The sequence below is a fragment of the Thamnophis elegans genome, chromosome 4 (genome assembly GCF_009769535.1).
Source record: "Thamnophis elegans isolate rThaEle1 chromosome 4, rThaEle1.pri, whole genome shotgun sequence".
In the NCBI taxonomy this organism is placed as follows: Eukaryota; Metazoa; Chordata; class Lepidosauria; order Squamata; family Colubridae; genus Thamnophis; species Thamnophis elegans.
The window spans coordinates 79635810-79661348 of NC_045544.1; the positions used below are offsets into that span (position 1 = coordinate 79635810).

Consider the following 25539-nt stretch of genomic DNA (forward strand, 5'->3'; position numbering starts at 1 on the left):
CACACCCACCCAGTCACATGGCCAATAAGCCACTCCCACAAAGCAGGCCACACCTACAGAAGAGGTTCTAAAAAATTTTGAAACCCACCACTGGTCTCAACCTATTCAGTTTGAAATAACATACAGGTCACGTTTGTCATAATGATATGAACTAGCACATTCTATAAGGGCCAACTGTTTATGAGATTATTGCACATCTTGTTTGTCCAAATTCAGTATCCAAATTCACTGCTCCATAAGCATTTTTTGTAGATATGTTCTATCTCTATCCATGGTATCATATATGTACTAAAATATTATTAGTACAATTATGTCCCCAACAAACATACATTGGGATTACCATGAGCTTTCTATATACTTTTGTCTATAAATAAACAAAGGAAAAGACATCATACATATAATAATTGTGCTACTCATTATTCAACCATTTACTAAACATTCCATTTATTTAACACCATACAGAGCTCTTATCACATTCAACAATACTTCAGTTTGCATCTGTATTGTGAGTTATTGTCAAACATATCTAGCAATTTTGTAATTTTGAAAGGGTAGTCTGTTCATTAAAGAAGATTGAAGCCCCTGCATATTGGAGTCAGTGTGTAATTATAATAAATCATGTCAGATGCCAACAAAACAATGCATGAAGGAACAAGTCATGAATAATTAATTTGGAACTGGCTATCAATAAGCAAAATTAAGAATGATTGTTAATATCAAGTTCCTCCTTTACCGTTAGAAAGGTGTAGCATAGACAAGATTACTATAGCAAAATGTAGCCAAGTATAGTATTTTGTTGAACATAAATTACTCATTGTCTCTGTACTAGTTCATAATTTCCAGTTGTGAATTTGAGGAGATAATCACATGATAAATAGTTGCTTTAATATTATGGGAAAATAATGGATAATAGGATTTAACTGACTCATTTTCTTTCTTTTCAGAAACCATATTCTTCATTTCCCTCCCTAAAGCAAAATTGGGAAGAATATCGGCTTCAGTGTTTAAAGTATCTCCGAGACACCCCCCCTCTTGTGGCAGGTAGGGCTTCTTAAATTTAATATATGGCAACCACAAACATATCAGTCAACTCCGGAGAGCTACAGAATATTGTCTAAAAATGTTGCCAAATGCTCCTTCAAACAAAGATCAATTTGTACACTTTCTCACAACTACTATTGAACATCATTAAAAGCATATTTTGCTGTAACAAAAAAATGAGGGGGTGCTATAAAAGGTAATTTTAGCTATAAAAGGCATTAGAAACAATATATTTTTTTGATTTTTAGGAAAGCCTTCATCCCTATAGCATTTAGTTTATGTCTGAATCTAATCAATTCATAAAGATAAATGTTTAGATCTGATTCTGAACCATTTTTTTCATTGCTCCCTCTCAGAATTGCATTGCCTGAAAAAGCCATGGAAAATTGCCCCTACTTGTAATAATAATAGCCAGATGGAATTAATTTCACTTTATCATTTTGAGCAGCTAATACTGTTACTGTCATGGTTTAATAAATCCTGTTGTAGTTTTAACATATTGAATAGTGCTGCATGATGGTCTTTTGAGTGGGAATTTCTGCAGTGTGTCAATCATATCATTTACAATTTAAAACAACATGACAAAAGATCTGTCTAGGACAAACACATGAAGTTCTCTGAATAATTTGATAGGCCAGTAAGACAATGCCAGGTATTACATATTGTAAGCAAGACAGAGTGGAATATATCTAGGTGGTCTCAATGAAAGCAGTTGCTTTCTTCACCATACCCATAATCTTATCAGTTTAAGTCATTATCATGTGGTTTCTGTTTGTCAATGAAACCATAAGAATTTGTGATTTATTGAATCTGTTGCAACTTTTATGTACGTGTATACAGTATGCACATACACACACACACACTGGCCAGTTTCTAGTCCATGATATAGAGGTAGTACAATATTCTTAGATGATTAACAATGTCTAATTTTAATTTAGAGTACTTAAATCTAATAGGGTAATTTTCACTTTGTCAGTAAAATAGTCAGTCTAAGACAAATATTTGGTTTAATTCTTAAGATTCATTTTGAACATATAAATATAAACATAATCCACAGCTTTCGAATTTGAAGTTTTATCAATTGTGCTGTAAACAATATTGCAACAATTTGTGCAGTATATGCTTCCTTTTTACAGTAGTAATTTATGATTGATAGTAGGACTATAAATGTCAGAACAAAGTCTCTGAAAAAGATTTAATTTCAAGTGGAAAATGTGCCATTGCCATGACCTGCAATTCTTAACTGGCTTTTTAAAAATCTAATTGAGGATTTGAGCTGTTGAATTTTGAGGTTTATTTGTAAGGTTAAATCTTAAATGTTTCCTTCTAAAATTCAATTTACTGCTTTGAAATGGTATTTAATGATAAAAAACAGGCTGAAAATATATTTTTAAAAGTGAAATAATTAAAATAATACATGTAATACAATGTTATTTATTGGTGTTTTTCCTCTGCTGACTTCTTCTAAATTATTCTCTGTTCATAGAAGGCAAGTTTTGCAACAGGACTTTTGACAACTATGTCTGCTGGCCTGATGGTATTCCTGGCACCTATGTGAATATGAGCTGCCCTTGGTATTTACCATCAGGTAACTCCGGTAAGTTACTTGCATACCAGTCCTGGAAAAAGGTCAGAATGTTCTTTCTTCTCACTAAGATGCTAAACTTGTTGAAAGCTTAATGCCCATCGGACAATGTTCTACAGCCTATTGCCCTTGAACCACGGTATAGGTAGGCCTTGATTTATAATGACAATTGGGACTAGAACTTATGACAAAGGATGCAGTTATTAAGTGAGTCATCATGTGAATATGTGTGATTTTGCCTCCATTGACTTTGACTATTGGAAACCTGTTATGAAGTTGCAAATGATGATTGTGTCACTCTTTGATATTGCAACCATTGTAAATACAAGGCAGTTATCAAATGCTTAGATCACAAACCTGTAACAATAGAGACTGCAGTCATAAGTCATAAATTACTTTTTTCAGCACCATTATAACTTTGAATAGTCACTAAATGAACAGTCTTAAGTATGTAGATCTATGGCTCTCTGAATTATCAAGTATGCTGGCCTGGGATATTATTAGCTATCATCCTCAGACATCTATCTTGATCCATTCCAGTCTGGCTTCAGGCCTGGCTACAGCACAGAAACCGCTTTGGTCGCATTGACCGATGATCTCTGGCGAGCCAGGGATGGAGGCCATGCCTCCATCCTGGTGCTCCTTGACCTCTCTGCGGCTTTCGATACCATCGACCATGGTATCCTTCTGCGACGACTATGGGAGGTGGGGGTGGGAGGCACTGTTTTACGGTGGTTCTCCTCTTCCTCTCGGACAGGTCGCAGTCGGTGTTAGTCGGAGGGCAGAGATCGACCCCTAGGCCCCTAACATATGGGGTGCCACAGGGTTCGGTCCTGTCCCCCCTACTTTTTAATATCTACATGAAACCGCTGGGCGAGATCATTCGACGGCACGGGATAAAATACCATCAGTATGTGGACGATACACAGTTGTATCTGTCCGCCCCGTGCCAACTCAATGAAGCGATGGACGTGATGAGCCAGGGCCTTGAGGCTGTTAGAGACTGGATGGGGGTTAACAAGCTTGTACTCAATCCAGATAAGACCGAGTGGCTGCTGTGCTTCCCTCCCAATAATTGGCCAAGTGTTCCATCTGTCAGGCTGGGGGGTCAAATACTATGCCCCTCAGATAGGGTCCGCAACTTGGGAGTCCTCCTGGACCCACAGCTGACTTTTGAACACCATTTGTCAGCTGTGGCCAGGGGGGCATTTGCCCAGGTTCGCCTGGTGCACCAGTTGCGTCCCTACCTGAACCGGGAGGCTCTCACAACAGTCACTCGTGCCCTTGTGACCTCTAGGCTGGAGTACTGCAATGTGCTCTACATGGGGCTGCCCTTGAAGAGTATTTGGCAACTTCAGCTGGTCCAGAATGCAGCCGCGCGAGCGATCGTGGGTGCACCTCGTTTCACCCACGTAACACCTATCCTCTGCGAGCTGCACTGGCTGCCTGTTGATCTCCGGGTGCGCTTCAAGGTGCTTGTTGTCACCTACAAAGCCCTTCATGGTATTGGCTCTGGATACTTGAGAGACCGCCTACTGCCAATTACCTCCACTAGGCCAATAAGATCCCATAGATTAGGCCTCCTCCGAATTCCATCAGCCGGTCAATGTCGACTGGCAACTACCCGGAGGAGAGCCTTCTCGGTGGCTGCTCTGACCCTATGGAATGAACTCCCCGTGGAGATTCATACCCTCACCACCCTCCAGACCTTCCGCATAGCCTGGCTGTCCCGACAAGCCTGGGGCTAAGATTTCAACCCCACCCGAATAGTATGACTGTTGCATTTTTTTTAATGATGTACTGTTTTATGTGTGTATTTTTGTCTTGTACTCCCCTCCCCCTTGGATTGTGAGCCGCCCTGAGTCCCCCCAGGGAAAAGGGCGGCATATAAATAAAGTAAATCCAAATCCAAATCTAGGGAATTATAATTTTAGCTGATTTTCCAGAATGAGGAAAGTGTTATGATGCAATGGACAAGACTTTAGCTGACCTATGTACTAAAAGATAGGATTAGATATCATGTGGCATTCTAAAAGTTGCTGATCTAACAATATCCCAGCAGTCTTAGCCAGCATAATCAGTAGTGAGGAATGCCAAAATGGCTCAGCAGATTTTGGAAACCCAGAAATTGATTGTCATTGCTTTAAAATATTATCCTAACAAGTAATGTGTGGAAAGATGAGTCCTAGACTGGAACAGCTGTTAATGAAAATTGGCCTTAGATTGTTGCAAATTATTTGGCAGCTTTTAGGAATTTTAAGCAGAATGGGCTAATTTTATTCATTCTGTTTCAGAGATACAAATGGAAGGAATAGCCTTCTAAAAATACTTAGGTGTAAACTGTCTAGAATTTAAGAATGTAAGTAAGGAATTGGGAAATCTCTTAACACCCTGCGTGAAGAATTAGAGGCCATCCTTCAAGTAGTCTGTTTATTTACTATCCTTAGGATTCATGGCAGCAATTTTGGCTGCTAAGAACTAACAGCCTTCAGTGTGGGGAAAAGAACCAAGATTTACCATACTCCTGCACCTTAAATAAATTATCACAATTGGCTGCATCTTTAATGTATTTTTGAAAATAAGCAAAAGCTGCATTATCTGGGGATAGCACTAGTGTTTGGATTTTGGATTTCTGGTGAGTTAATCATTAAAGGACTGCAAGTCCTTTTAGAAGTAAATTAAGTTTTGCAAGTTTCTTTTTTTCCAACTGTTCTTGAATTTCCTATTTTTTCCATGGCCAAAATGGGATTTATTTTTTTAAAATTATGAAAAGCTGTTTCAGCCCACACTACCCAACTCCAATAAATTTGTGGTCTTCCTTTCCCTTACTTCCCTATTTCCATTGCAATATGTCTTAATCTGCATTTTCTTGGTTCTATATAAAACCTTTCAATCTCTTACCTATATAGTTTAGTTTTCTTCCATTTTGTCATTATATCACAATACCTGGAGATGAGCAATAGTGAGAACTCTGCAAACAAATAATATAGTGGATCAAATTATTTGTTAATGTGACAATAAAATGCAAATGTGTGCAATGTCAGTTGTTCTTTTGTTGGAAACATTTCTTGGCATGACATGCACAGATCTATAAGTTAACAAAATGAGCAAGCCAGTAGCTTTTGTCATTTTTAAAGGCATATAATATTTACTGCCTGGAGGCAAAGTATAGTTCTGTATTCCTTCAATCTTAATAACATAACTTTCCTTCTCAGTTCAGAATTACAGATGAAAGAAAGCTAAAATATCTTAATTTAATCCAATAATACTTTCTGACCTTGATAGTTTCTCCAAAATATATTTTGTTTCTGTGAAAGTAATTATAGCTGCAGTAATGGGGAGAATGGATGCTTTAGTTGGAGGCTTTAAATTGCATTAGCACAAAATTTCAGTGTTTTCTGTTGTTAATTGTCTATTTTGATTATGAAAAACACAAGGGACTTAGGTACTATTTTGTCTTTTACCTAGCTTCATATGCCCAGATTTTTCCTTCTATGCATTTATACTTTGCGGTAGAACCCGAGGCAAATCACAGTGATGCCAAAATGACAACATGCATTTGGTGATACCATCCCTCAACATTCAAAATCAGATAAAATTAGAGAGAAAATGAAGATAATGATAGGTACCATTATGTATAATAGGAGTACGAGGAGACTGCTAATGGTCCATCTCTTTTTTTTAAAACTGTAAAAGAGTTTTTAAAACTTGGAAAAGAGCTGTGTTAAAAAAGATGGCTCATATAATTCACAAAGTAATTTCATTTTTGTTCATTTTTATAATTTAAATTCAACTGCCAGTAATTCTGTGTAAACTAAAAAAAAGTTTGGAGCTGCAAAGATAATCCATTTTACTTTTTGTATCTCCTTCAAGATCCTGTATGTTAATTGTTTAATGGCACTAAATCCTGTGAAACTAAAAGATGCAAGTTCCCAACAAGACTTATAGGAATTATAACCATACTTACTGTTTATGGCTTTTCAGAATAGAGGAAACCTGGTACAGTATAACATATCCATGGAGTCCTCAAGCAGGATCTTTAAGACAAGGACCAGCAATGCACTGTTTCAAACTATACTTATGTTAAGAAATTGCACTGAGGGGCTGAACTGTGCTAAGACATGTTGTGTGGATCATAAACTTTTGATAAAATTTGGGTGATACATAAGTGCCACCACTTATATATATATATAAAAAATGAAGGGAATCTTTAGATGTACCTAGTAAACATTTGATGTGTGCTTATAGGAGTGATATCAGTTGGAACACAAGTAGATAATCATTCCAAGTAAATAGTAGGGTTTATTTGAATACTTATTTCACAGTAGAAGGCAACTATTTTGGGAGCTCTTTTCACATCCACTTGTCAACACTCCTGTGATGTACTATGTAGTGGACAAACAATATTTCAGACTATCTAATCCCAAGGGATGTAGAACTTTTCAGGTCAGAAGCAGTTACATCAGAATAGTTTAGATAGCCGGTGAAGCTGTGGTAAGGTCAATGATTGGTTAAAGCATTCTTAGCCAGTTGACATTTCTGAATACGTTTCAAAGCCAACACCTGTAAATTTGCTACTGCAGTCATTCTCAGATGTTACAAAGGCATTGTGGCTTCATAAATTCTGGATATAAAACAGAAAAAAATCTTTTATGTTGAGATGTTAATTCACTGAGGCAAGAAATTGATAGATATTTTCATGCTACATAATATGGAATCATTCATATGGACACAAGGCATAGGTATGATTAACACTACTTGTAGCATAAGTTCAGTCATGGCTACAAGTGTAGCTATTTCTAAAATTTGCAAATAATTTTGATCGTATCAGAACAGTGACATGGATTTTTTTTGTGGAAAAATGTCTCCTGTGGAAAAGATCCAAAGGAGAGATAAAAATATTACCAAACGATTTTCTGAAAATTGTCATTTCTAAAGTCTGGTTGGATCAATGTATCCTTCTATATATAAAGTAGTGAATTTTGCATATAAATATACTATTTATAGAAGCATATTTTCATATTTACAAAATATTTGCTGCAAGAACATGACTCATATTGTCTCCATTAAAAACAGGCATAAATAAATACTATGTTTTGTTTAATGCTTCCCTCCCTCCCTCCCTCCCTTTCTCTTCCTTAGAATCAAAATCTTGCTAACTGAAAAGAGTCCTCCTGTTATATCCAAAATTCTGTGAAGGAAATATTATTTTTGCAGGCAGGTTTCTACTAAATCCTTTCAGTTATGGATGTTAAGTTGATTTTTTCTCTCATCATATCTAAACTTCGACGTCTGTATGCTCTTGGCTGAATTCTATAGAAAGAAAGTTTGTAAATAGCATAGTATTTAGACACTGTTGAAAGCAGCAATAATATAGTTGCTTCCTAAGACTTGGCTATATATATTGTAGAATGTGATGTGCCCTGAATGATAACTGGAAATGTGTAGGCATGTGTTGCCCCTATTTGTCTGCAGTTGAAAATGGTGGGTTTATGTTTCTTACCTATTATTATATTGCAGGTTACCATATTTTTCGGAGTATAAGATGCTCCGAAGTAAAAGACACATCTAGCTTTTGGGAGGGAAATAAGGCAATATGCCTCCTTGCAACAAACAGCAAACAGTACAGACAATATACACTGTTTGTGGTGTTACATTTCAGACTATACTTGTACAGATCCTGTTAAAATTGATGCCGCTTTCTGGAAGTATAGTTATTCTCTGCTATTTAAAAGAAGATACAATAGCACTGGGTCTCTTCAGCTTATTTTTTAAAAAGTTTCTTCATTTTGTTAAGTTGTCTAGAACAACAATAAAGCAGTCTTTAAAAATTAAGTCTAATAATTTGAACATTCTATAGGCATTTATAGTTGACTTACCTCCTTACAGCAAACAGCCTGATTAGCACAAAATCTGCCTCTGCCTCCCAGCAATTTGCCTCTTGCAGCAAACAGCAAGTTTCATTTTCAGCTGTTTTAGGTTGCAGGGATTGCTGCCTCCGCAAACTCCATTTTCCCCGTTTGTTGCTGTTTTTTTTTCCTCCCAGTTTGCCATATTTTTCTCCCAGTTTGCCATGTTTGGTGATTCAGGTGATTTCTCAGAAATTTTGAGCTATGTTAAAAAAATACTCCTGTATAATAAATAGTACAGTAGTTTAAATCAGGGTGGCACAGCATTGATTTAGAGCTAGAATGTTTTGAGCTGAATTTCCAGCTTAGGTAGATATCTTCCTGTAAATGTCCTATATCTGAAATAGAATCAATGGAAATCTACCATAGGGTGTTACAATTAAAATTAATATCATATGGCAATGAGTGTGGATTACTACTTTATAAATCAGGAATCATTGTTCAGTGATTTGACAGTCCTATTTGGAAATGTTGGAAACTGAACATGGACTGTCTATATGTAAAATGACCTCTGTTATTAAACTATGGATCTATACCTTGCAGTATTAGATATTCTGCAACTGCTGTGAAAATATATTTGGAGAAAATACAACTATGATTACATTTTACAGATAGATCTGACTTCCAGCTTTTTTTAACCTCCTATGTTAAATATGCTGACTGGGAATTCTAAGAGTTTGAACTACCTGCTAGCTTCTTTCACATAACATTATTTTAAAAGAGCATCACAATGTTCCAGTTTCTTTTAAATATTATTTTTAAACTTTGCAGTGACTGCTACCATTTTGCCATCACTATATTTTCAAAGAAAACACTGTGAGAATAAAAAGAAGCGTTACATTAGATACACTCTAACTGATGATTACTTCAGAGAAAAGTAGGCCTGGAAATTTTATAAACAGTGTTTGCCCAGCCTACAGCCCAGCCCTTCCCTTTGGCAGCCAATGCAGTTAATAAATTAGAAAAGAATTATAATACCTGCTTTTGTCATCAGAGGCAAAACCATCTACCACAGCAAGGAATTCAGCTCTTACTTATAAGCTTCAGATTCATAACTTCCTTCCAGAAAAAAATTACATGCTCTTCAGAATATTTCCCTTGTCAACAATTAAAAAGAGTTATTAAATTTGGGGTAGCTTTCAATGTTCAAAATACACACACAATGCACAGACGGAAAACTCTACTCTGTTTCCTCTCTCTCGGTTTGTCTTTCCCTGTCTGGATAAATTGTGATAGTCCATGAGTTGCTGTAATTTGTTTCAAAGATAAATTATGTGGCAATTTATTCTGAAGGACAATTGGGTGACTAATCTCCCACTATTCTTGTTCTGCAGCTGCACAAAAATACCAATCAGGTTGGCTGTTTTAACAGGGAAAGCATTTAAGAGAGCTAGCTGATAAAATATTTGTGAGCCTCCTGGCATGTGATAACATATTTTCCTATATTCAAAAGCTTTCAGCCAGCTGTAACATTTGATTTGATTTATACTCTTATTGCAGAAGAAGATAAATGATGACATTAACTCCAGATCTAACTGTTGTCCTCTCCTTCTGCATTTTATATGCATCTAGGGACTGCTTGAATTCTAGGCACCACTCCATGTCTTTAAACATTTAATATTAACAAGATGTAATTGACATGGAATTTCAACAGATAGGCTCAAAGAGAGCTGTTTCTAAGAAACTAACTTTATTTGAAAGCAAGTTCCATCAGAAGCTAAATAAATCAAAGCCCTAGCCTAATTGTGTAGGTTTATAGCATAATTTCTGGAATATTGCTCCCTTTTGAATAAGATTTAAATGCTTATTGATTTCTCTGGTTCCAAATGATACACAAGAAAAATAAGATCCTCAAGATGAAAGAGCTTAGCAATTGGACATTAACTTAAAGTTGTTTATAGGTCACCAACACAAGTATATTCATAAAGCTACACTAACCCCCTAATAATTAGATTTAAGGCCAGAATTATATGGCAGATCTTTTATTCTGCTATGGCACAGTACTGCCTCCTAAAAATTTGACCCCATGCTGAGCAAATAGATGGAATTCATCTTTTGTTACCCAGAGAAGCAATCTGCCGAGGAGAGGTGTGTGTGTGTGTGTGTGTGTGTGTGTGTGTGTGTGTATATATATATATATATATATATATATATATATATATATATATATATATATATATATATATATATATATATATATATATATAAGATTTCCTTAGCTTTGGATTTTTGCTTGCAGACATTTTATAACCCAACTAGGTAACAACATCAGCAACAAACCTGCACTAGTTAGATAAAAAAAACCATATAAAGTAAACAAGCAAACAAGCTCAGATAGCAGCAAGAACTCCACAGTTAAGCCTGAGCTACTTCTGCTCTCTTTTATTGAAAATTTAAGGTGGGGAAGATGGGGGATTCTTGTGCTACAGCCTTGCTACCAGCCTCTTCATAAAGGGCGGAGATTTTGTTGTTGTTGAAAACATTCAATACTTTGGTAGTAGAGTAAGAGAAAATTTGAATCTCAAGCTGCCTCAATCTGTTTTTTTCCCCATGTTCCCAGTTTAGGAGATTTGCACCAGCCAAAATAGAAAGGCTGGACAAATCTAAATATGTGATATGAGAAATATTGTTATCGGCTACCAAAAGCAGCTACTGCCTTATTACTGTCTTCTTGCTATTAGAACACTAAATATCAAAGTGTGGTGGAATCTCCAGTTAGACTGCAGATGTTACAAGGGGCTCAGGTTTGAAGTCATTGTAGTGCAGGAAACAGCACAGGCCTTACCACCCCAGAATCTTTGAAGCCTTATCTTCCATTTCTCAAGGGAGTGCAATTAATCTGGTGGGATTCTTGTTAACATAGATGACTAGCAATGAAACTGCTGTTGAAACTCTTCACAAGTGGTTCTGGTTTCTTTTGCTTGACACAAAGTCAATATTGCCCTGCCAATATTCTAGAAGATAGAATTTGCTGGCTAAAAAAAAAAAAAAAAAAAATTAGAAGCATGGCGGGAATTTGTTTTTCAGATGGGACTGAACTTTCTAATAGTGAAGGATAGGTTTAACTACAATAGGAACTTACAGAAAATTCAGAGAAGAAGGTTGAACTTTTAAAAAGGTGGCAGAAAAATGATTTTATGAAGTCTATGAAAAATAGAAAAGAAAAACATGTTTTATGGCTGTATGAAATTTAGAATCATTCAGTATTCTTGATTTGGAAATGATAAACATTAGGGCAAGTTGTAAGTATCTGTAATACAACAGTTATAGACCATAGTACCTGTTTTTGTTATGTCCCTTTGGATGCAAAAAATAACATTTCAGTAAAAACCTATATTGATGGTAAATGTAAAATTAAAATAATAAGCCAAAAGAATGTTAAAGCCATGCTATTTTGGTAAACCATTTTTTGTGTTTTTTGAAAAGGCTAATAAGAACTAACTATTAGCCCTAATCTCTTAAGTAAGACTCTTAAATAAAGGCAGCCTGAAATAAAATCAGATTAAAGAAGATTGCCTTGAGGATAATCTGAATTTTGTTAATATTAGGTAAATACTACCAGGCAGATTAATCATGTTTTTCATAGGAATCCTGAATATTGGAATATGTAGAATAAAAATAATGGGATATTCCTATGAGTATTTACATGTGGTGTTCAAAAAAAATATTCTGCCTTTATTATTATTTTTGTTATATATAAATAAGTCTTGACAGAAAATCTACCTTCCACTCTTCTTGTCCCTATTTTCTCCATAACAACCCTGTGAGGTGAGTTGGGCTGAGAAAAAGCGACTGTCTTAAATTACCTAGCCATCCTTTAGATCTAAGATGGGAAAAGAACTCATGGTCTTTTACCCATTAGACCAAGGGTTTCAAACTCAAGGCCTACAGGACAGAAATCAAGTCTGACCTCCCTGCACTAGACCAAACCAAGAATTAGCAGTCTAATTTGTTTTAAAACTCAAGATTTGAGTGGCATGTTCTGTGGCATTTCTTCTTTTTAGAAATCAAACATTACAACTTTATAATTAAACATAAGTTGACTGCAGCAAAATTGATGACATATACTTAGCTGAATGTCAATGCTATATTGACAGCACAGAAAACTCTAGGCTGCAAATTATTTGATTGTTTCTTACATGCCAATCAAATACTATTTGGACTGTTTCTTACATGCCAATCAAATACTATTTTTTTATCTGTTAGTAGAGGAATTGTTTCCACTACAAATGGTCTGATTCTGGGAATAGATTGGTTTTAAATTTATATAGAGTTAAACCTCTAGTGTACTGAGAAACTTTGCTGGCCAAGATTGGTACATAGATTTGAAGCCCTCAAGTTCAATTCCACCTTTCGGGTTCTAATTTGTCTTGGACTCCCAAAACATGTAATAAATAATTTATAATCAGGGCTATGTCAATACTGTGGGGAATCCCTGGATAAGATTTTAGTTATATTTGCAGTTGATTTTGATTCCATTTGGCTTTTCCATCACCTGCCTTTTCATTGCATGCTTGTTGGACAGGGCAAGTTTACCGTTTCTGCACTCTGGAAGGGACTTGGCTGATGGAGGAGAATTCCACCAATCCGTGGAGGAACATTTCAGCGTGTATGGTTCCTGATGAAGTAAGCAAACAATATGAGTTTGAAAAATCTATTGCCCAAATACTACATTATTTGCTCTCAATGCTGTGGTAGTGTCTTAAAATAAAGTTTTCTATTAACAATAACAGCATGGAATCTTCCATTAGTTCTTATAGAATGATTTGGATTGTTTTGCAATTTTAGTGGGATTAAAAACAGGGAGATGTGACATAATATTCTTGATCATTATGCCCTTCGGGCTTGTAATAGAGATAATTGCAGTGAAACTGAAGTTAGTAAAAACTTTTAAGGAAACCATTTGAGTATGTGATACAGAGGAAGCAAGATAATACATTGACAAAATTATATAATTTCTGGTTTCATCTTCCAGGAAGATAATGAAAAAGAAAAAGGAAAATTGAATTACATCTGGTGACATTTCTCTATGTCTTGCTGCATTCCATTTTTTTATTTCATTGTATCCTACCTTTATTATTCTTACAAATAACTAAGGTTTTGATATTTTATTTTATAGTATGCCATTTGTTTTAATTCTATGTCATCCCAAATTGCATGTTGAATGGGAAAGTATATCAGTCGTTTGGGGAAAAAAATAACTCAATACTTGAGAAGCAATTGGAATGCAGTGAGACATCATCCGCTTCATGCCTTTTGGATTATTTGTTAATAATAATACTAGGCTAAAGTAACTATAGAAATTCCTTCCTATAGAAATGCATACTTATTCTTAGTGAGCTCATTGATAAGCAAAAGGTGCCGAATTTCTATGCTAAAACAGCAGTTAAAATCTAGTATTCTCTTTTGTAGAATATTGTTGAATAAAACTTATGAGAGCTGAAGTGCACCAGAGTCAATCTGCAGAAGACCAGATTAAGACTGGCTATAGAATTGAATGAATGAATGAATGAATGAATGAATGAATGAAAATGAATGAGTAAATAAGTAAAAAATGAAATATATATTATTTAGAGCACTGAAATTTTATGGGAATTATTTTAATGGAAGATCTAGTAGATATTAGGTTATTGAAAAGGAAATACTTCTTAGAATACATATGCATATAAAATATCCTTAGCATCTACAGCAGATTATTTTCTAACAAACTTGTAAAATGAAGCTTTATTACCCTATGTTATACTTGGAACTGATGCTGGAGTCACCTTATAATCCAGGTGAAACAACAAAGTTTGCTTACTTTCTAGCATATTATGAACATGGTACACCCTTAACCTGAGGCAGGAGGGGGTGCACAGGTAAACCCACCAGTGGCTGGCCAGGTTAGGTGGTCTTAATAGGATGGACCTTATAAACTTATATTAGCTTGACATTTCACTCTAGTGCACTTGAGTTCTAATTTTGACTTCTAACTTCCTCCTAAGTATTACAAATATTACGGGAACATGTCGCAAGCTTCTGCACAAGGATGGCACACAGACGTAATGTGGGTGTAGAATACTGAAAATAGCCAAATGACAGAATAATGTGGGCATCATCTCAGCTCTTTTTCTATCCTGTTTTTATGACTTATAGGATTCACTTCTGCATTGTATTTTTCCAAAATGTATTTCCCTGTCTTAAGCAGGGGCCTTGGACATTCAAAATGTAATACGCCTATTGTAACGCCTACTGATTTACGAAGTTTGATTAAAAGGTATAAAATCATTGCCCAGAGCGTAGCCCAGGCAGTTCAGTTTTGGTGTGTGAACACTCTGAACTCTTGACGTGTCAATAAAGCTGTTTCTCTTGCACCTTCGTGGTCTCGAGTCCTGGTCTTTCGTAAGTAGATTGCTAAACCAAACCTCAATCTGCTGCTACAAACCTACTAAGAATTTCAGCAGGTAAAAAAGCTAATACAATGCTTGCTTGTATAAATAAAAGCATAAAATCAAAATCACGTGAAGAATTTGTACCGCTTTATAAAGCCTTAGTAAAGCCACACCTGGAATACTGTCTCTAGTTTTGGTCACCACATTACAAAAAAAGACGTTGAGACTTTGGAAAAAGTACAGAGAAGAGAAACTAGGATGATTAAAGTCCTGGGAAAAAAACATATGAAAAACAGTTGCAGAAACCGAGTATGGCTAGTCTAGAAAAAAGAAAGACTAGCGGTGACATGATTGAAACTTTCCAGTACTTGAAGGGCTGCCACAAAGAAGAATGGGTCAACTTATTTTCCAAAGCACCAAAAGGCAAGACGAGAAATAATGGGTAGAAACTAATCAAGAGGAGAAACAACCTGGAATTAAGGAAAAACTTCCTGAGAACAATCAAGTAACCGAACAGCTTGCTTTCAGTAGTTGTGGGTGCTTCATCACTGGAGGTTTTTAAGAAGAGACTGGACAGCCACCTGTCTCAATTTGTATAGGGGCTCCTGATAGAGCAGGGGGTTGGACTAGAAGGCATCGCTTCCAGCTCTATTCTGATTGATTGTTTGAACATTGTGTAGTAGATATGTTTGGTCATCTTTTCCTGTGTTTCCATGTAAAATGATTGGCTTTGTGTTTCTGTCAGCTCCGTTGACACAACAAAACAGGAAAAGTCCAGTAATTGTATTTCAGTTGTTTCTGTGTTACCCTTTTCAGGACTCACCAGGAAGACAGTTGTTATTCCTTTCTGTCATCTACACCACTGGATATGCTCTTTCTTTCTCAGCTCTTGTTATCGCAGCTGGCATCCTCATTTGGTTCAGGTAAGCAACATGGCTAAAAAGAATGAATTCTAGCATATGAAAATATCTGATACTTAATGCTTAACTTCCAAAATTAAATGTAACAATGAATAATTAGACATGGCATAAAAATTAAACTTCATATGATAATTGGGAAATTTTCTAAGTATGGGATATAATAAGTGAAATACAGTTTGTCTTGAGTGAATTTGTGGGAAAGGAAAAAAGCTGCACTATAAATAAATAAACATTACTTATAAATTGGACACAGCTAATTTGGTATGAATATTCTGTTTTATAAATTGGCAGAACATTTGATTTGTTAGAGGTAGGAAGAGAAGAACTTTTTTTTCAATAGAATTTTGTTCTGCTACATCTGCTTTTAAATATGGTTGGTTATAAATTGGTAGAAATAACGAGAAGGGGTTCCAAGGTAAAGTACTGCTGTTGCAATGATGACAGATTTAGTCATTGAATTAAGTTTTTTCTTTTTGACATGTTGAAATTTGATGCTCATAATGAATTTTCATTTTTGCTTGTTGGGATCCCAGAAGTAAAATCATGCTCCACTTACTCCTACTGTATGCATGAAATTCTTTCTTAAGTGCTTAGTCCTCTATTGCCTTTCAAACAATTGCTGGTAAATAGTATGATTTCGCTTGATGGGAATTGATGCTTCTGTCACAATCTCCTGCAAAAATGTGCAGTGCAAGGTTAAACTAAGCATGTTTAAAAATGGGTTTTTAAACTTTTGCCTATAGGACTTAAAACTCAATTTTAAGCCTTTGTTTTTTAAGCCTTTTTCTCTGAATACTATAGAAAATGGTATTCCAATAATAGTTCTTTGTATTTTTTAGCATTAGTAGTTTGCTTTCTGTTTCAGAAATGAGAGCAACCAACAAATTTATTTTAACCCTACAGTGTAAACTACCTGATGTACACACTTCAATTTTGAACAGAGCTCCTTTGGTACCTCACTTGACAGTTGTTTGTTTGTTTGTTTGTTTTATTTATTTATAGGCCGCCCTTTTCCCTGAGGGGACTCAGGGTGGCTTACAATCAAAAAGGAAGGGGAGTGTAGGACAATACGAAAAAAGAAATGTGCACAAAGTAAATTAGACAATAAAACTCAACATTCACTCAGCATTCGGGAGGGGCGAAATAAGATTATCCCCAGGCCTGACGGGTTAGCCAGTTCTTGAGGGCTGTGCGGAAGGCCTGGACGGTGGTGAGGGTACGAATCTCCACGGGGAGATTGTTCCATAGTGTCGGAGCTGCAACAGAGAAGGCTCTCCTCCGAGTAGTCGCCAGTCGGCACTGACTGGCGGATGGAATACGGAGGAGGCCAGCTCTATGCGATCTGATGGGACGCAGGGAGGTAATTGGCAGAAGGCGGTCTCTCAAATAGCCAGATCCACTACCATGGAGCGCTTTATAGGTGGTGAGTAGGACCTTGAAGTGCACCCGGAGACCAACAGGTAGCCAGTGCAGCTCACGGAGGATCGGTGTTATGTGGGCGAACCGTGGTGCGCCCACGATCACTCGCGCGGCCGCATTCTGGACTAGCTGAAGTCTTCGGATGCTCTTCAAGGGCAGCCCCATGTAGAGCACATTACAGTATTCCAGCCTAGAGATCACAAGGGCTCGAGTGACTGTTGTGAGGGCCTCCCGATTCAGGTAGGGCCGCAACTGGCGCACCAGGCGAACCTGGGCAAATGCCCCCCTGGTCACAGCTGAGAGATGGTGGTCAAAAGTTAGCTGTGAATCCAGGAGGACTCCCAAGTTGCGGGCCCTTTCTGAGGGGTTTAAATTTTGTCCCCCCAGCCTGAGTGATGGTATGGTGGTCAAATTTTTGGGAGGGAAACACAACAGCCACTCGGTCTTGTCTGGGTTGAGTATCAGCTTGTTTGCTCTCATCCAGTCTTTAACGGCTTCCAGTCCCCGGTTCATCACGTCCACCGCTTCATTGAGTTGGCACGGGGCGGACAGATACAACTGTGTATTGTCCGCATATTGGTGATATTTTATCCCGTGCCTTCGGATGATCTCGCCCAGCGGTTTCATGTAAATGTTAAATAGTAGGGGGGATAGGACCGACCTCTGCGGCACCCCATATGTTAGGGGCCTCAGGGACGATCTCTGCCCCCCCACTAACACCGACTGCGACCTGTCCGAGAGATAGGAGGAGAACCACTGCAAGACAGTGCCGCCCACCCCTATCTCCCGCAGTCGTTGCAGAAGGATACCATGATCGATGGTATCGAAAGCCGCTGAGAGGTCCAGGAGAACTAGGATGGAAGCATGGCCTCCATCCCTAGCTCTCCAGAGATCATCAGTCAATGCGACCAAAGCGGTTTCTGTGCTGTAACCGGGTCTGAAGCCAGACTGGAAGGGGTCAAGATAGTTAGCTTCCTCCAAGGTACGCTGAAGCTGGAGAGCCACCACCTTCTCAACAACCTTCCCTACAAAGGGGAGGTTGGAGACTGGACGATAGTTATTAAGGACAGCTGGATCCAGAGACGGCTTCTTCAGGAGGGGTCTCACCACCGCTGTCTTAAGCGCGGTGGGAAAGTACCCCTCCCGAAGAGAAGCGGTAACAACTGCCTGGATCCAGCCTCGTGTCATCTCACTGCTGTTGGCAACCAGCCAGGAGGGACACGGGTCCAGTATGCAGGTGGAGGCACTCACAGCTCGCATAGCCTTGTCCACATCCCCAGAGGCAACTTCCTGAAACTCAACCCAGAGATGGTTTGCCAAGTTTTCTCCTTGTGTCTCGGCTGGATCTACTGGGGTGGAGTCCAGGTCCGCTCGAAACCGGGCAACTTTGTCCGCCAAGAACTGGACATACTCCTCAGCCTTACCCAGTAAGGAGTCCCCCGTCTCCCTCCTATTTAGGAGGGAGCGGGTTATCCTAAACAGGGCGGCTGGGCGGGACTCGGCGGACGCTACCAAGGAGGCAATGTATGTTCTTTTTGTTGTTCTTAAGGTCCGAATATACTCCTTGGTGCATGCTGTCAAAAGTGCCCGTTTCGACTCGGACCTATCGGACCTCCACGAGTGCTCTAGGCGTCTCCTCCGGCACTTTACCTCCCGGAGCTCCTCAGTAAACCAAGGAGGCCTCCGGGGGCCGCTGACCTGGAGGGGCCGTAGCGGCGCAATCCGGTCTAGAGACTCCGAAGCTGCCGAGTGCCAGGCAGCGACGAGGGTCTCCGCCGAACTGTGGGCGAGGGTATCAGGAATAACCCCAAGCTCCGTCTGGAACCTAACAGGATCCATCAGTCGCTTGGGGCAGAACCAGCTGGTCGGTTCCTCCTCCCTACGGTGGGGGTTTGGCCTCCGGAAGTCTAGCCTCAGTAGGTAGTGGTCTGACCACGACAGGGGTATGATCTCATTACCCCTCAGACCAAGATCGTAACTCCACTGCTCCGAGAGGAATACGAGGTCAAGCGTGTGACCCGCTGAGTGAGTTGGGCCTCGAATTACTTGAGTCAAGCCCATGGCTGTCATGGAAGCCATGAACTCCTGCGCTCCATCAGAGTGTTCACCGAGCGAAGGCAAGTTAAAGTCCCCCAGAACTATAAGTCTAGGAACTCAACCGCTAGCTCGGCTACTGACTCGAGGAGCGAGGGGAGGGCTGCTGCAACGTAGTTGGGAGGCAGGTACGTAAGCAGCAAACCCACTTGACCCTTGAGGTCCAGCTTCACTAGCAGGGACTCACACCCGACAAGCTCCGGAGCAGGGATCCTACGAGGTACTAAAGACTCCCGGACTACAATAGCCACACCGCCACCCCTTCCCTGGGCTCTCGGCTGGTGTAGCACCTGAAATCCGGCTGGGCACATCTCGACGAGGGGACTCCTCCCTCAGGGCCCAGCCATGTTTCAGTAATACATGCCAGGTCTGCGCCCTCATCAGTTATCAAGTCCCGGATGAGGGGGGCCTTATGAACAACAGACCTGGCATTTAGCGACAGCAGCCTGAGACCAGGGTCCTGAACACCCGCGCCATCTGACCTTGGAGTGGGACTCCTAGGGCCGGAAGGAGGGATCTCTATGACACAGCGAGCCCTCCTTCCCCGATGATGGCCTGCCCTAAAGTCCCCGCCATATCTGCCTCTCCCTGTCATGACCGCAATGCTCCGACCCTCACCCATGGTTGTGGTCCCCCCAACCACCCCGATGACCCCCGCATACCCCGTCAGGTCCTCCGAATCAGTCATACCCAAACTCTCACTCAAACAATCCTCACGAAATAATTAAAACACAAAGTTACAACAGTAATAGTAATAAAAGTGAGATCATTCATATCATCCCAAGCAGTCCCATGCACTCAACATACCGTATTAAAATAAAATTTAAAATTTAAAAATTTAAAAATTGCACGGGCTCATAGACACAATGTTCAGTTTAAGGTAGTCCAAAGGTGTCTTCTGCCTCTCCTCAGGGAGGGCCTACCTTGAGGGGGGCTCTTCTGAAAAGTTCAGTATAGTCCAGGGGGGGGAGGGGCTGGGGGGTAAAGTGAATTCGGGAGTCAGCTGCAATGATGCGAACCGGGGAGTTAACCATAGTAGCAAGAAGTCTGGTAAGTGTGTTCATTTCAACAGCTTCTTTTGATGACATTTCCAGGATCAAAGGAGTCCAAAGAGTCCAAAGAGGGAGGGAGGGAAGCCTATCTCTGGTAGAAGGGGAGGGGGGGCGCTCCATTCAATAATCGGGCCCGACGTTCTTAGGGCCCAGCGCGTCAAAAACAAGTCCAAGGTGGTCAATTTCATTAGCCAACAATGTTGGCGTCTATGGAGGCTGGCAGCTCGGAAAATTAAAGTTTGCCGGTCCGCTGCCAGCTCTGAATCACAGGACACTCCGCCTTCCCTCAACTCTGTCCCAGGGGCCAATTTCCCCCTCACCAACTCTCTCTTAGTTCTTCTTTAATCTCCACGGTCTCCACCAGTTCCTTCTGTTCAAGCCGCGATGTTAGGCGGCATTAGATGGTAACCACGGCCGGCAATGTCGGTGGCCAGCAACAGGCAGCGTCCCTCTGCGTCCCTGACGCTTCCCAAACTCCCCTCTCACCAGCTCTCTCGTTGTTTAAGTCAGTTCCAATCTCCACCGTCCGCTACGCTCGTTCGTTCGAGCCGCGATGTTAGGCGGCTCAGATGGAAAGAGACACAACGCTCCCACAGCCAGCGAGCCAACAGACAACGAGGGCCGCAGCAGCCAACAATAGTCGGGGGAAGATCAAAGTTCCCCTGGCAGCTTGGCCATGAAGTCCCAAAACAGCTGAGCTGAGCCGCGGCGCTTTTCAAGCCGGCGACGGCAGGCCAGCGGCACAGCGGAGGTTGTAGTCGCGGCGGTCAGGCAGCAAACACGAAGGGGGAGGTCGGGCTTCTCAAACCTGTGTAACAGCCTACACATTTTCAAGTGAATTAAGCATCATAATTATATTTACAGGCATCTGCATTGTACCAGGAACTACATTCACTTGAACCTTTTTACTTCATTTATCCTACGTGCTGTGTCCATTTTCATTAAGGACTCAATGCTCACATGGATGTACAAGACAGCCCCTCGTCAACAACAGTGGGAGAGTGTAATTTCCTACCAGGTATATGATAAGGCTAAAAATATTTTTCGAAACAGAAGTATGTGATTGCAATATATTTGCATTAAGTTGTGTCTTTTCCTTTTGGGAGAAAGTATGTTAGATTTACATATGAGTATAGGTTAGTGGTTCCCAACTTTTTTTTTTGCCATGCCCCATCTAAGCATATCTAAAATCCTGATCCCTCTCCTCCCCCACCCCCCCTGTGACGTATAATTCTTACTTTACTCAAAAAGTGAACTCTACTCGTGTGGAGGAAGCCTAAAAGGCCATTAACTTGGTTTAAACAAGGTTCAAATTGCCCCCAAGAAAACCCAAATTGTCCCCCTGTGGGGTGTTGGGAACCACTGGTATTGATGAAAGTACTTAAAATAGAAATCCCTTTCAGTTCCCTTGCGGGTAAGATTTCTTCTTCACTTCAATTTTCTTTTCTTTTTCTATATTTCATAAGTCCAAAAGCAACTGTAAGTGCTTAGATCTTCCTTAAAATGGTGAACCTTGATAAACTATGCTTTTTAATCACTATCCTAACAAATATGATTAGAAATATCCAGTGGTGGGATTCAGCCAGTTCGCACCACTTCGGAAAACTGGTTGTGAACTTTCTGAGCAGTTTGGTGAACTGGTTGTTGGAAGAAATCATTAGGCCAGAGAATCGGTTGTTAAATTATTTGAATCCCACCACTGGAAATACACCTTCAAAAAGATATCATTTTCCTCATAATAAAACATTGAAATACTACATAATACTATCTAACCCTATTCCTGTTCTATATAAATAAACTCACTTTTGTCAGAGAGAGGAACTAGGATATAAGATGCAATTAGGAATGTAGTCACATTTTCAGAGGAAATGGCAGTTCTTATTTTTATTCAGAGTTTTATTCTTGAACAATGGCTCACATTCTGAGAATAATAAATGCAGAGAAACAGATAGAAGGAGAATGCACTGCTCTTCCAAAATCTCTTCAGAATATAATGAGGCATAAGTACTGCAGTATTGAAAAAGGGGAATTTATATACTTCGGCAGAGGCAAAGTTTTGTCTTCACAAGGTGCGTCTGCATCATTTTCTGGAGCTTCTGTTGCCACAACCAAGGTTGCTCAACTGAAGCCTCTATCTATCTATCCATATATATATATATATATATATATATATATATATATATATATATATATATATATATATGTATGTATGTATGTATGTATGTATGTATGTATGTATATATATATATATATATATTTGTGCTGATAAATAAATAAATAAATAAATAAATAAATAAATAATAAATAAATAAAAAACAAAAAAAACACAAATATAACAAAGCCAACAGTAAAAATATTGGGTTTCTGTCGCGATGGACTCTTGTGACGAGCCGATAGACAGATGATGGAAGCAGTTAGCTTCCTCCCATAATTGGGGCTTACCAGGGGTTGTAAAAAATCTTATATATATATATATATATATATATATATATATATATATATATATATATATATATATATATATATGTGTGTGTGTGTGTGTGTGTGTGTATGTATGTATGTAGGTAGGTAGGTAGGTAGGTAGGTAGGTAGGTAGGTAGGTAGGTAGGTAGGTAGGTGGGAGAGAGAGAGAGAGAGAGAGAGAGAGAGAGAGAGAGAGAGAGAGAGAGAGAGAGAGAGAGATTTTGTGGAGGATGAGCATAAGGGAAGCTGCCTCTTGGGCACAATAGAAATGTCTCCTTGGACATAGATGAAAACATTATAATGCTTCAAGGCAGCTAAGAAATAGGTCAAATAGGCATGCTAAAGGGCTGTATAGTGAAGGAATGTTTGCTGCTGAATTTGATTTATTTTTTTAGCCGGCTGTTGACTATTTCCAAAGGTTGCTCTATTATCAAATCTTTGAGGGCATTGTGACATTGTGGTTTCATGGGCACTTTACATTTTTCGTGATCTGCAGCATCTAAAGTATTTACTCAAATCTCTGCCCTCTCAGGAGTCACTTAGCTGCCGCTTGATCTTTGTGATGATGCAATATTGTGTGACTGCAAACTATTACTGGCTACTGGTGGAAGGAATGTACCTGTATACTCTACTAGCCCTCTCAGTATTTTCAGAGCAGAGAATCTTTCGACTTTACCTTTGTGTTGGCTGGGGTAAGTAGGTTTTCTTGCCCCTTTTCCAAATATGGTGTTTCTTGGTTTAGTATTTTAGAAGATGTGAACTGAGAAAATATTGCTTTTTATTACAAAGAAATATTTTTTTAAAAAAAAAATCCATTTTATCTGCTTTTACACTTGTGAAAGCCTTTCAATAAGAACATTGTCAGAAATAATGCAGAGGCCTTTCTGAATTCTCTAGCACTGTCAGGGAGAATCATTTGCTTTACTTTTAATGCTAGAATTACAGGTAGTCCTCAACTTACAACAGTTCATTTAGTGACCTTTCAAAGTTACAACGGCACTGAAAAAAGTGATTCATGACTATTTTTCACACTTACAACCATTGCAGCATCATGTGATTTACATCCAAATGCTTGACAACTGGTTCACAGTTATGACGGTTGCAGTGTCCCGAGATCATGTGATCATATTTTGTGATCTGCTGACAAGCAAAGTCAATGGGGAAGCCAGATTCACTTAATAACCATGTTATTAATTTAATAACTGCAGTGTTAACAACAACTTAACAAATGGGGCAAGAAAAGTCGTAAAATGGGGCAAAACTCACTTAATACATTTCTCACATAGCAACATAAATTCTGGACTCAATTGTGTTCATAAGTCAAGGACTATCTGTAGTAACATCTGTGGATGATAATGAATGAGCCAAAATAATGCCCTTACTTGTAGGACATTGATTGACTGATTGATTTAATATCATGCATTTATTATTGTTACAAATAACTCAAGATAATGAACTTATCCAACACACCTCCCACCTCATATTTTCCTCTCAACAACAACACTGTGAGGTGAGTTGGGCTGAGAAAGAATGGACTGACCCATCGTCACCCAGCTGGCTAAGACAGGACTTGAATTCATCATGTCCCAATTTTTAGTCTGGTGCCTTAACTACTGGACCAGACATGTCTCTTACATGAGCTGTGTATTTACTTTCAAGAGAGAAGACATCTTTCTCCTTCTTCCTGATGTTGCTCCTAGAGTTTACTATATAAAACCATGTGTTATTTTTTTCTTCATTAACCTTCCTTCCTGAGGTGTAATTCTCTTATTCATGGCCCAGATGGGTTTTTTTTTTTGTTACGTTTACTACCATGTTTCCTTATGTAATCAGGCAAATCTTTTAAGATAATATATAATGATTTTTTGTAAATATACATTATCCGGTAGCCTGTCATTTTATTAATCAAATCATTTTTAAACAGGACATTTCTGCACAGCTGCAGAATGTACAAGACAAGCTTCCCAATATGTTTTGGATTGTAGGATCACTGTAGAACCTTAGTTTAATACAGCCTAGCCTGTATTGTTTTAAATGCCAGTGGGGTAAAATATTTAAATACACCTTGAATGGGTTGGATGGAGCTTTTTCTCTTCCACACATTACATTCCTGTGGGAACATTCTACATAAGTGCACTGTAAAATATACAGTAAATTATCAGCTGCATATTATTTATGTGACCCTTCTGAGTACACATGATGTATGGAGGATGAATATATTATGTTCTGTCACAACCAATAATCAATAAAGTACTCATAAGAAAATATATTGGGTGGTTCTAGTAAAGTTGCATAGATGCATAGCAACCTACTTACTGTTAATTATTTAAACTTATAGAAAGCAAAAACATGCAAAATGGTGAGCCCTATACTAAAATTATTGAATAGATTTCTAAGCAAGTTGAAATAGAAGGTTTTATTGTTTTATTTTTATTGTTTAGTAGAAACCCAACTCCATTACAAAAGCATAAAAGCTGGACTGAAATATTTCTGATTGCAGATTATATTAGCAATACTTAAGTTCAGTGGTTGTCATCCAGGATGCTAACTATATACAGTACGTTCTGAACAAAGGCTATCTAATGCCTGTTATGAGCTGAAAATGGAACACCATAAAGTGTTCAATTATCGTTAGTGATTTTTGCTCTGTGGGGCCTGGGATTTGCTGCAAATGACATACTGGTG

General features: G+C 38.8%; 1 protein-coding gene across 1 annotated transcript in view; it reads left to right on the forward strand.

Moving 5' to 3' along the window:
• The window catches only part of GLP1R (glucagon like peptide 1 receptor), an 83239-nt gene that overhangs the window by 23779 nt on the left and 33921 nt on the right, over positions 1 to 25539 (forward strand). Inside the window, exons 3-9 of the mRNA XM_032216051.1 lie at positions 945 to 1041; positions 2528 to 2638; positions 4121 to 4129; positions 13061 to 13161; positions 15723 to 15829; positions 21256 to 21409; positions 23387 to 23546. Coding sequence (XP_032071942.1) covers positions 945 to 1041; positions 2528 to 2638; positions 4121 to 4129; positions 13061 to 13161; positions 15723 to 15829; positions 21256 to 21409; positions 23387 to 23546 — 739 coding nt within the window. The remainder of the gene's footprint in view (positions 1 to 944; positions 1042 to 2527; positions 2639 to 4120; positions 4130 to 13060; positions 13162 to 15722; positions 15830 to 21255; positions 21410 to 23386; positions 23547 to 25539) is intronic.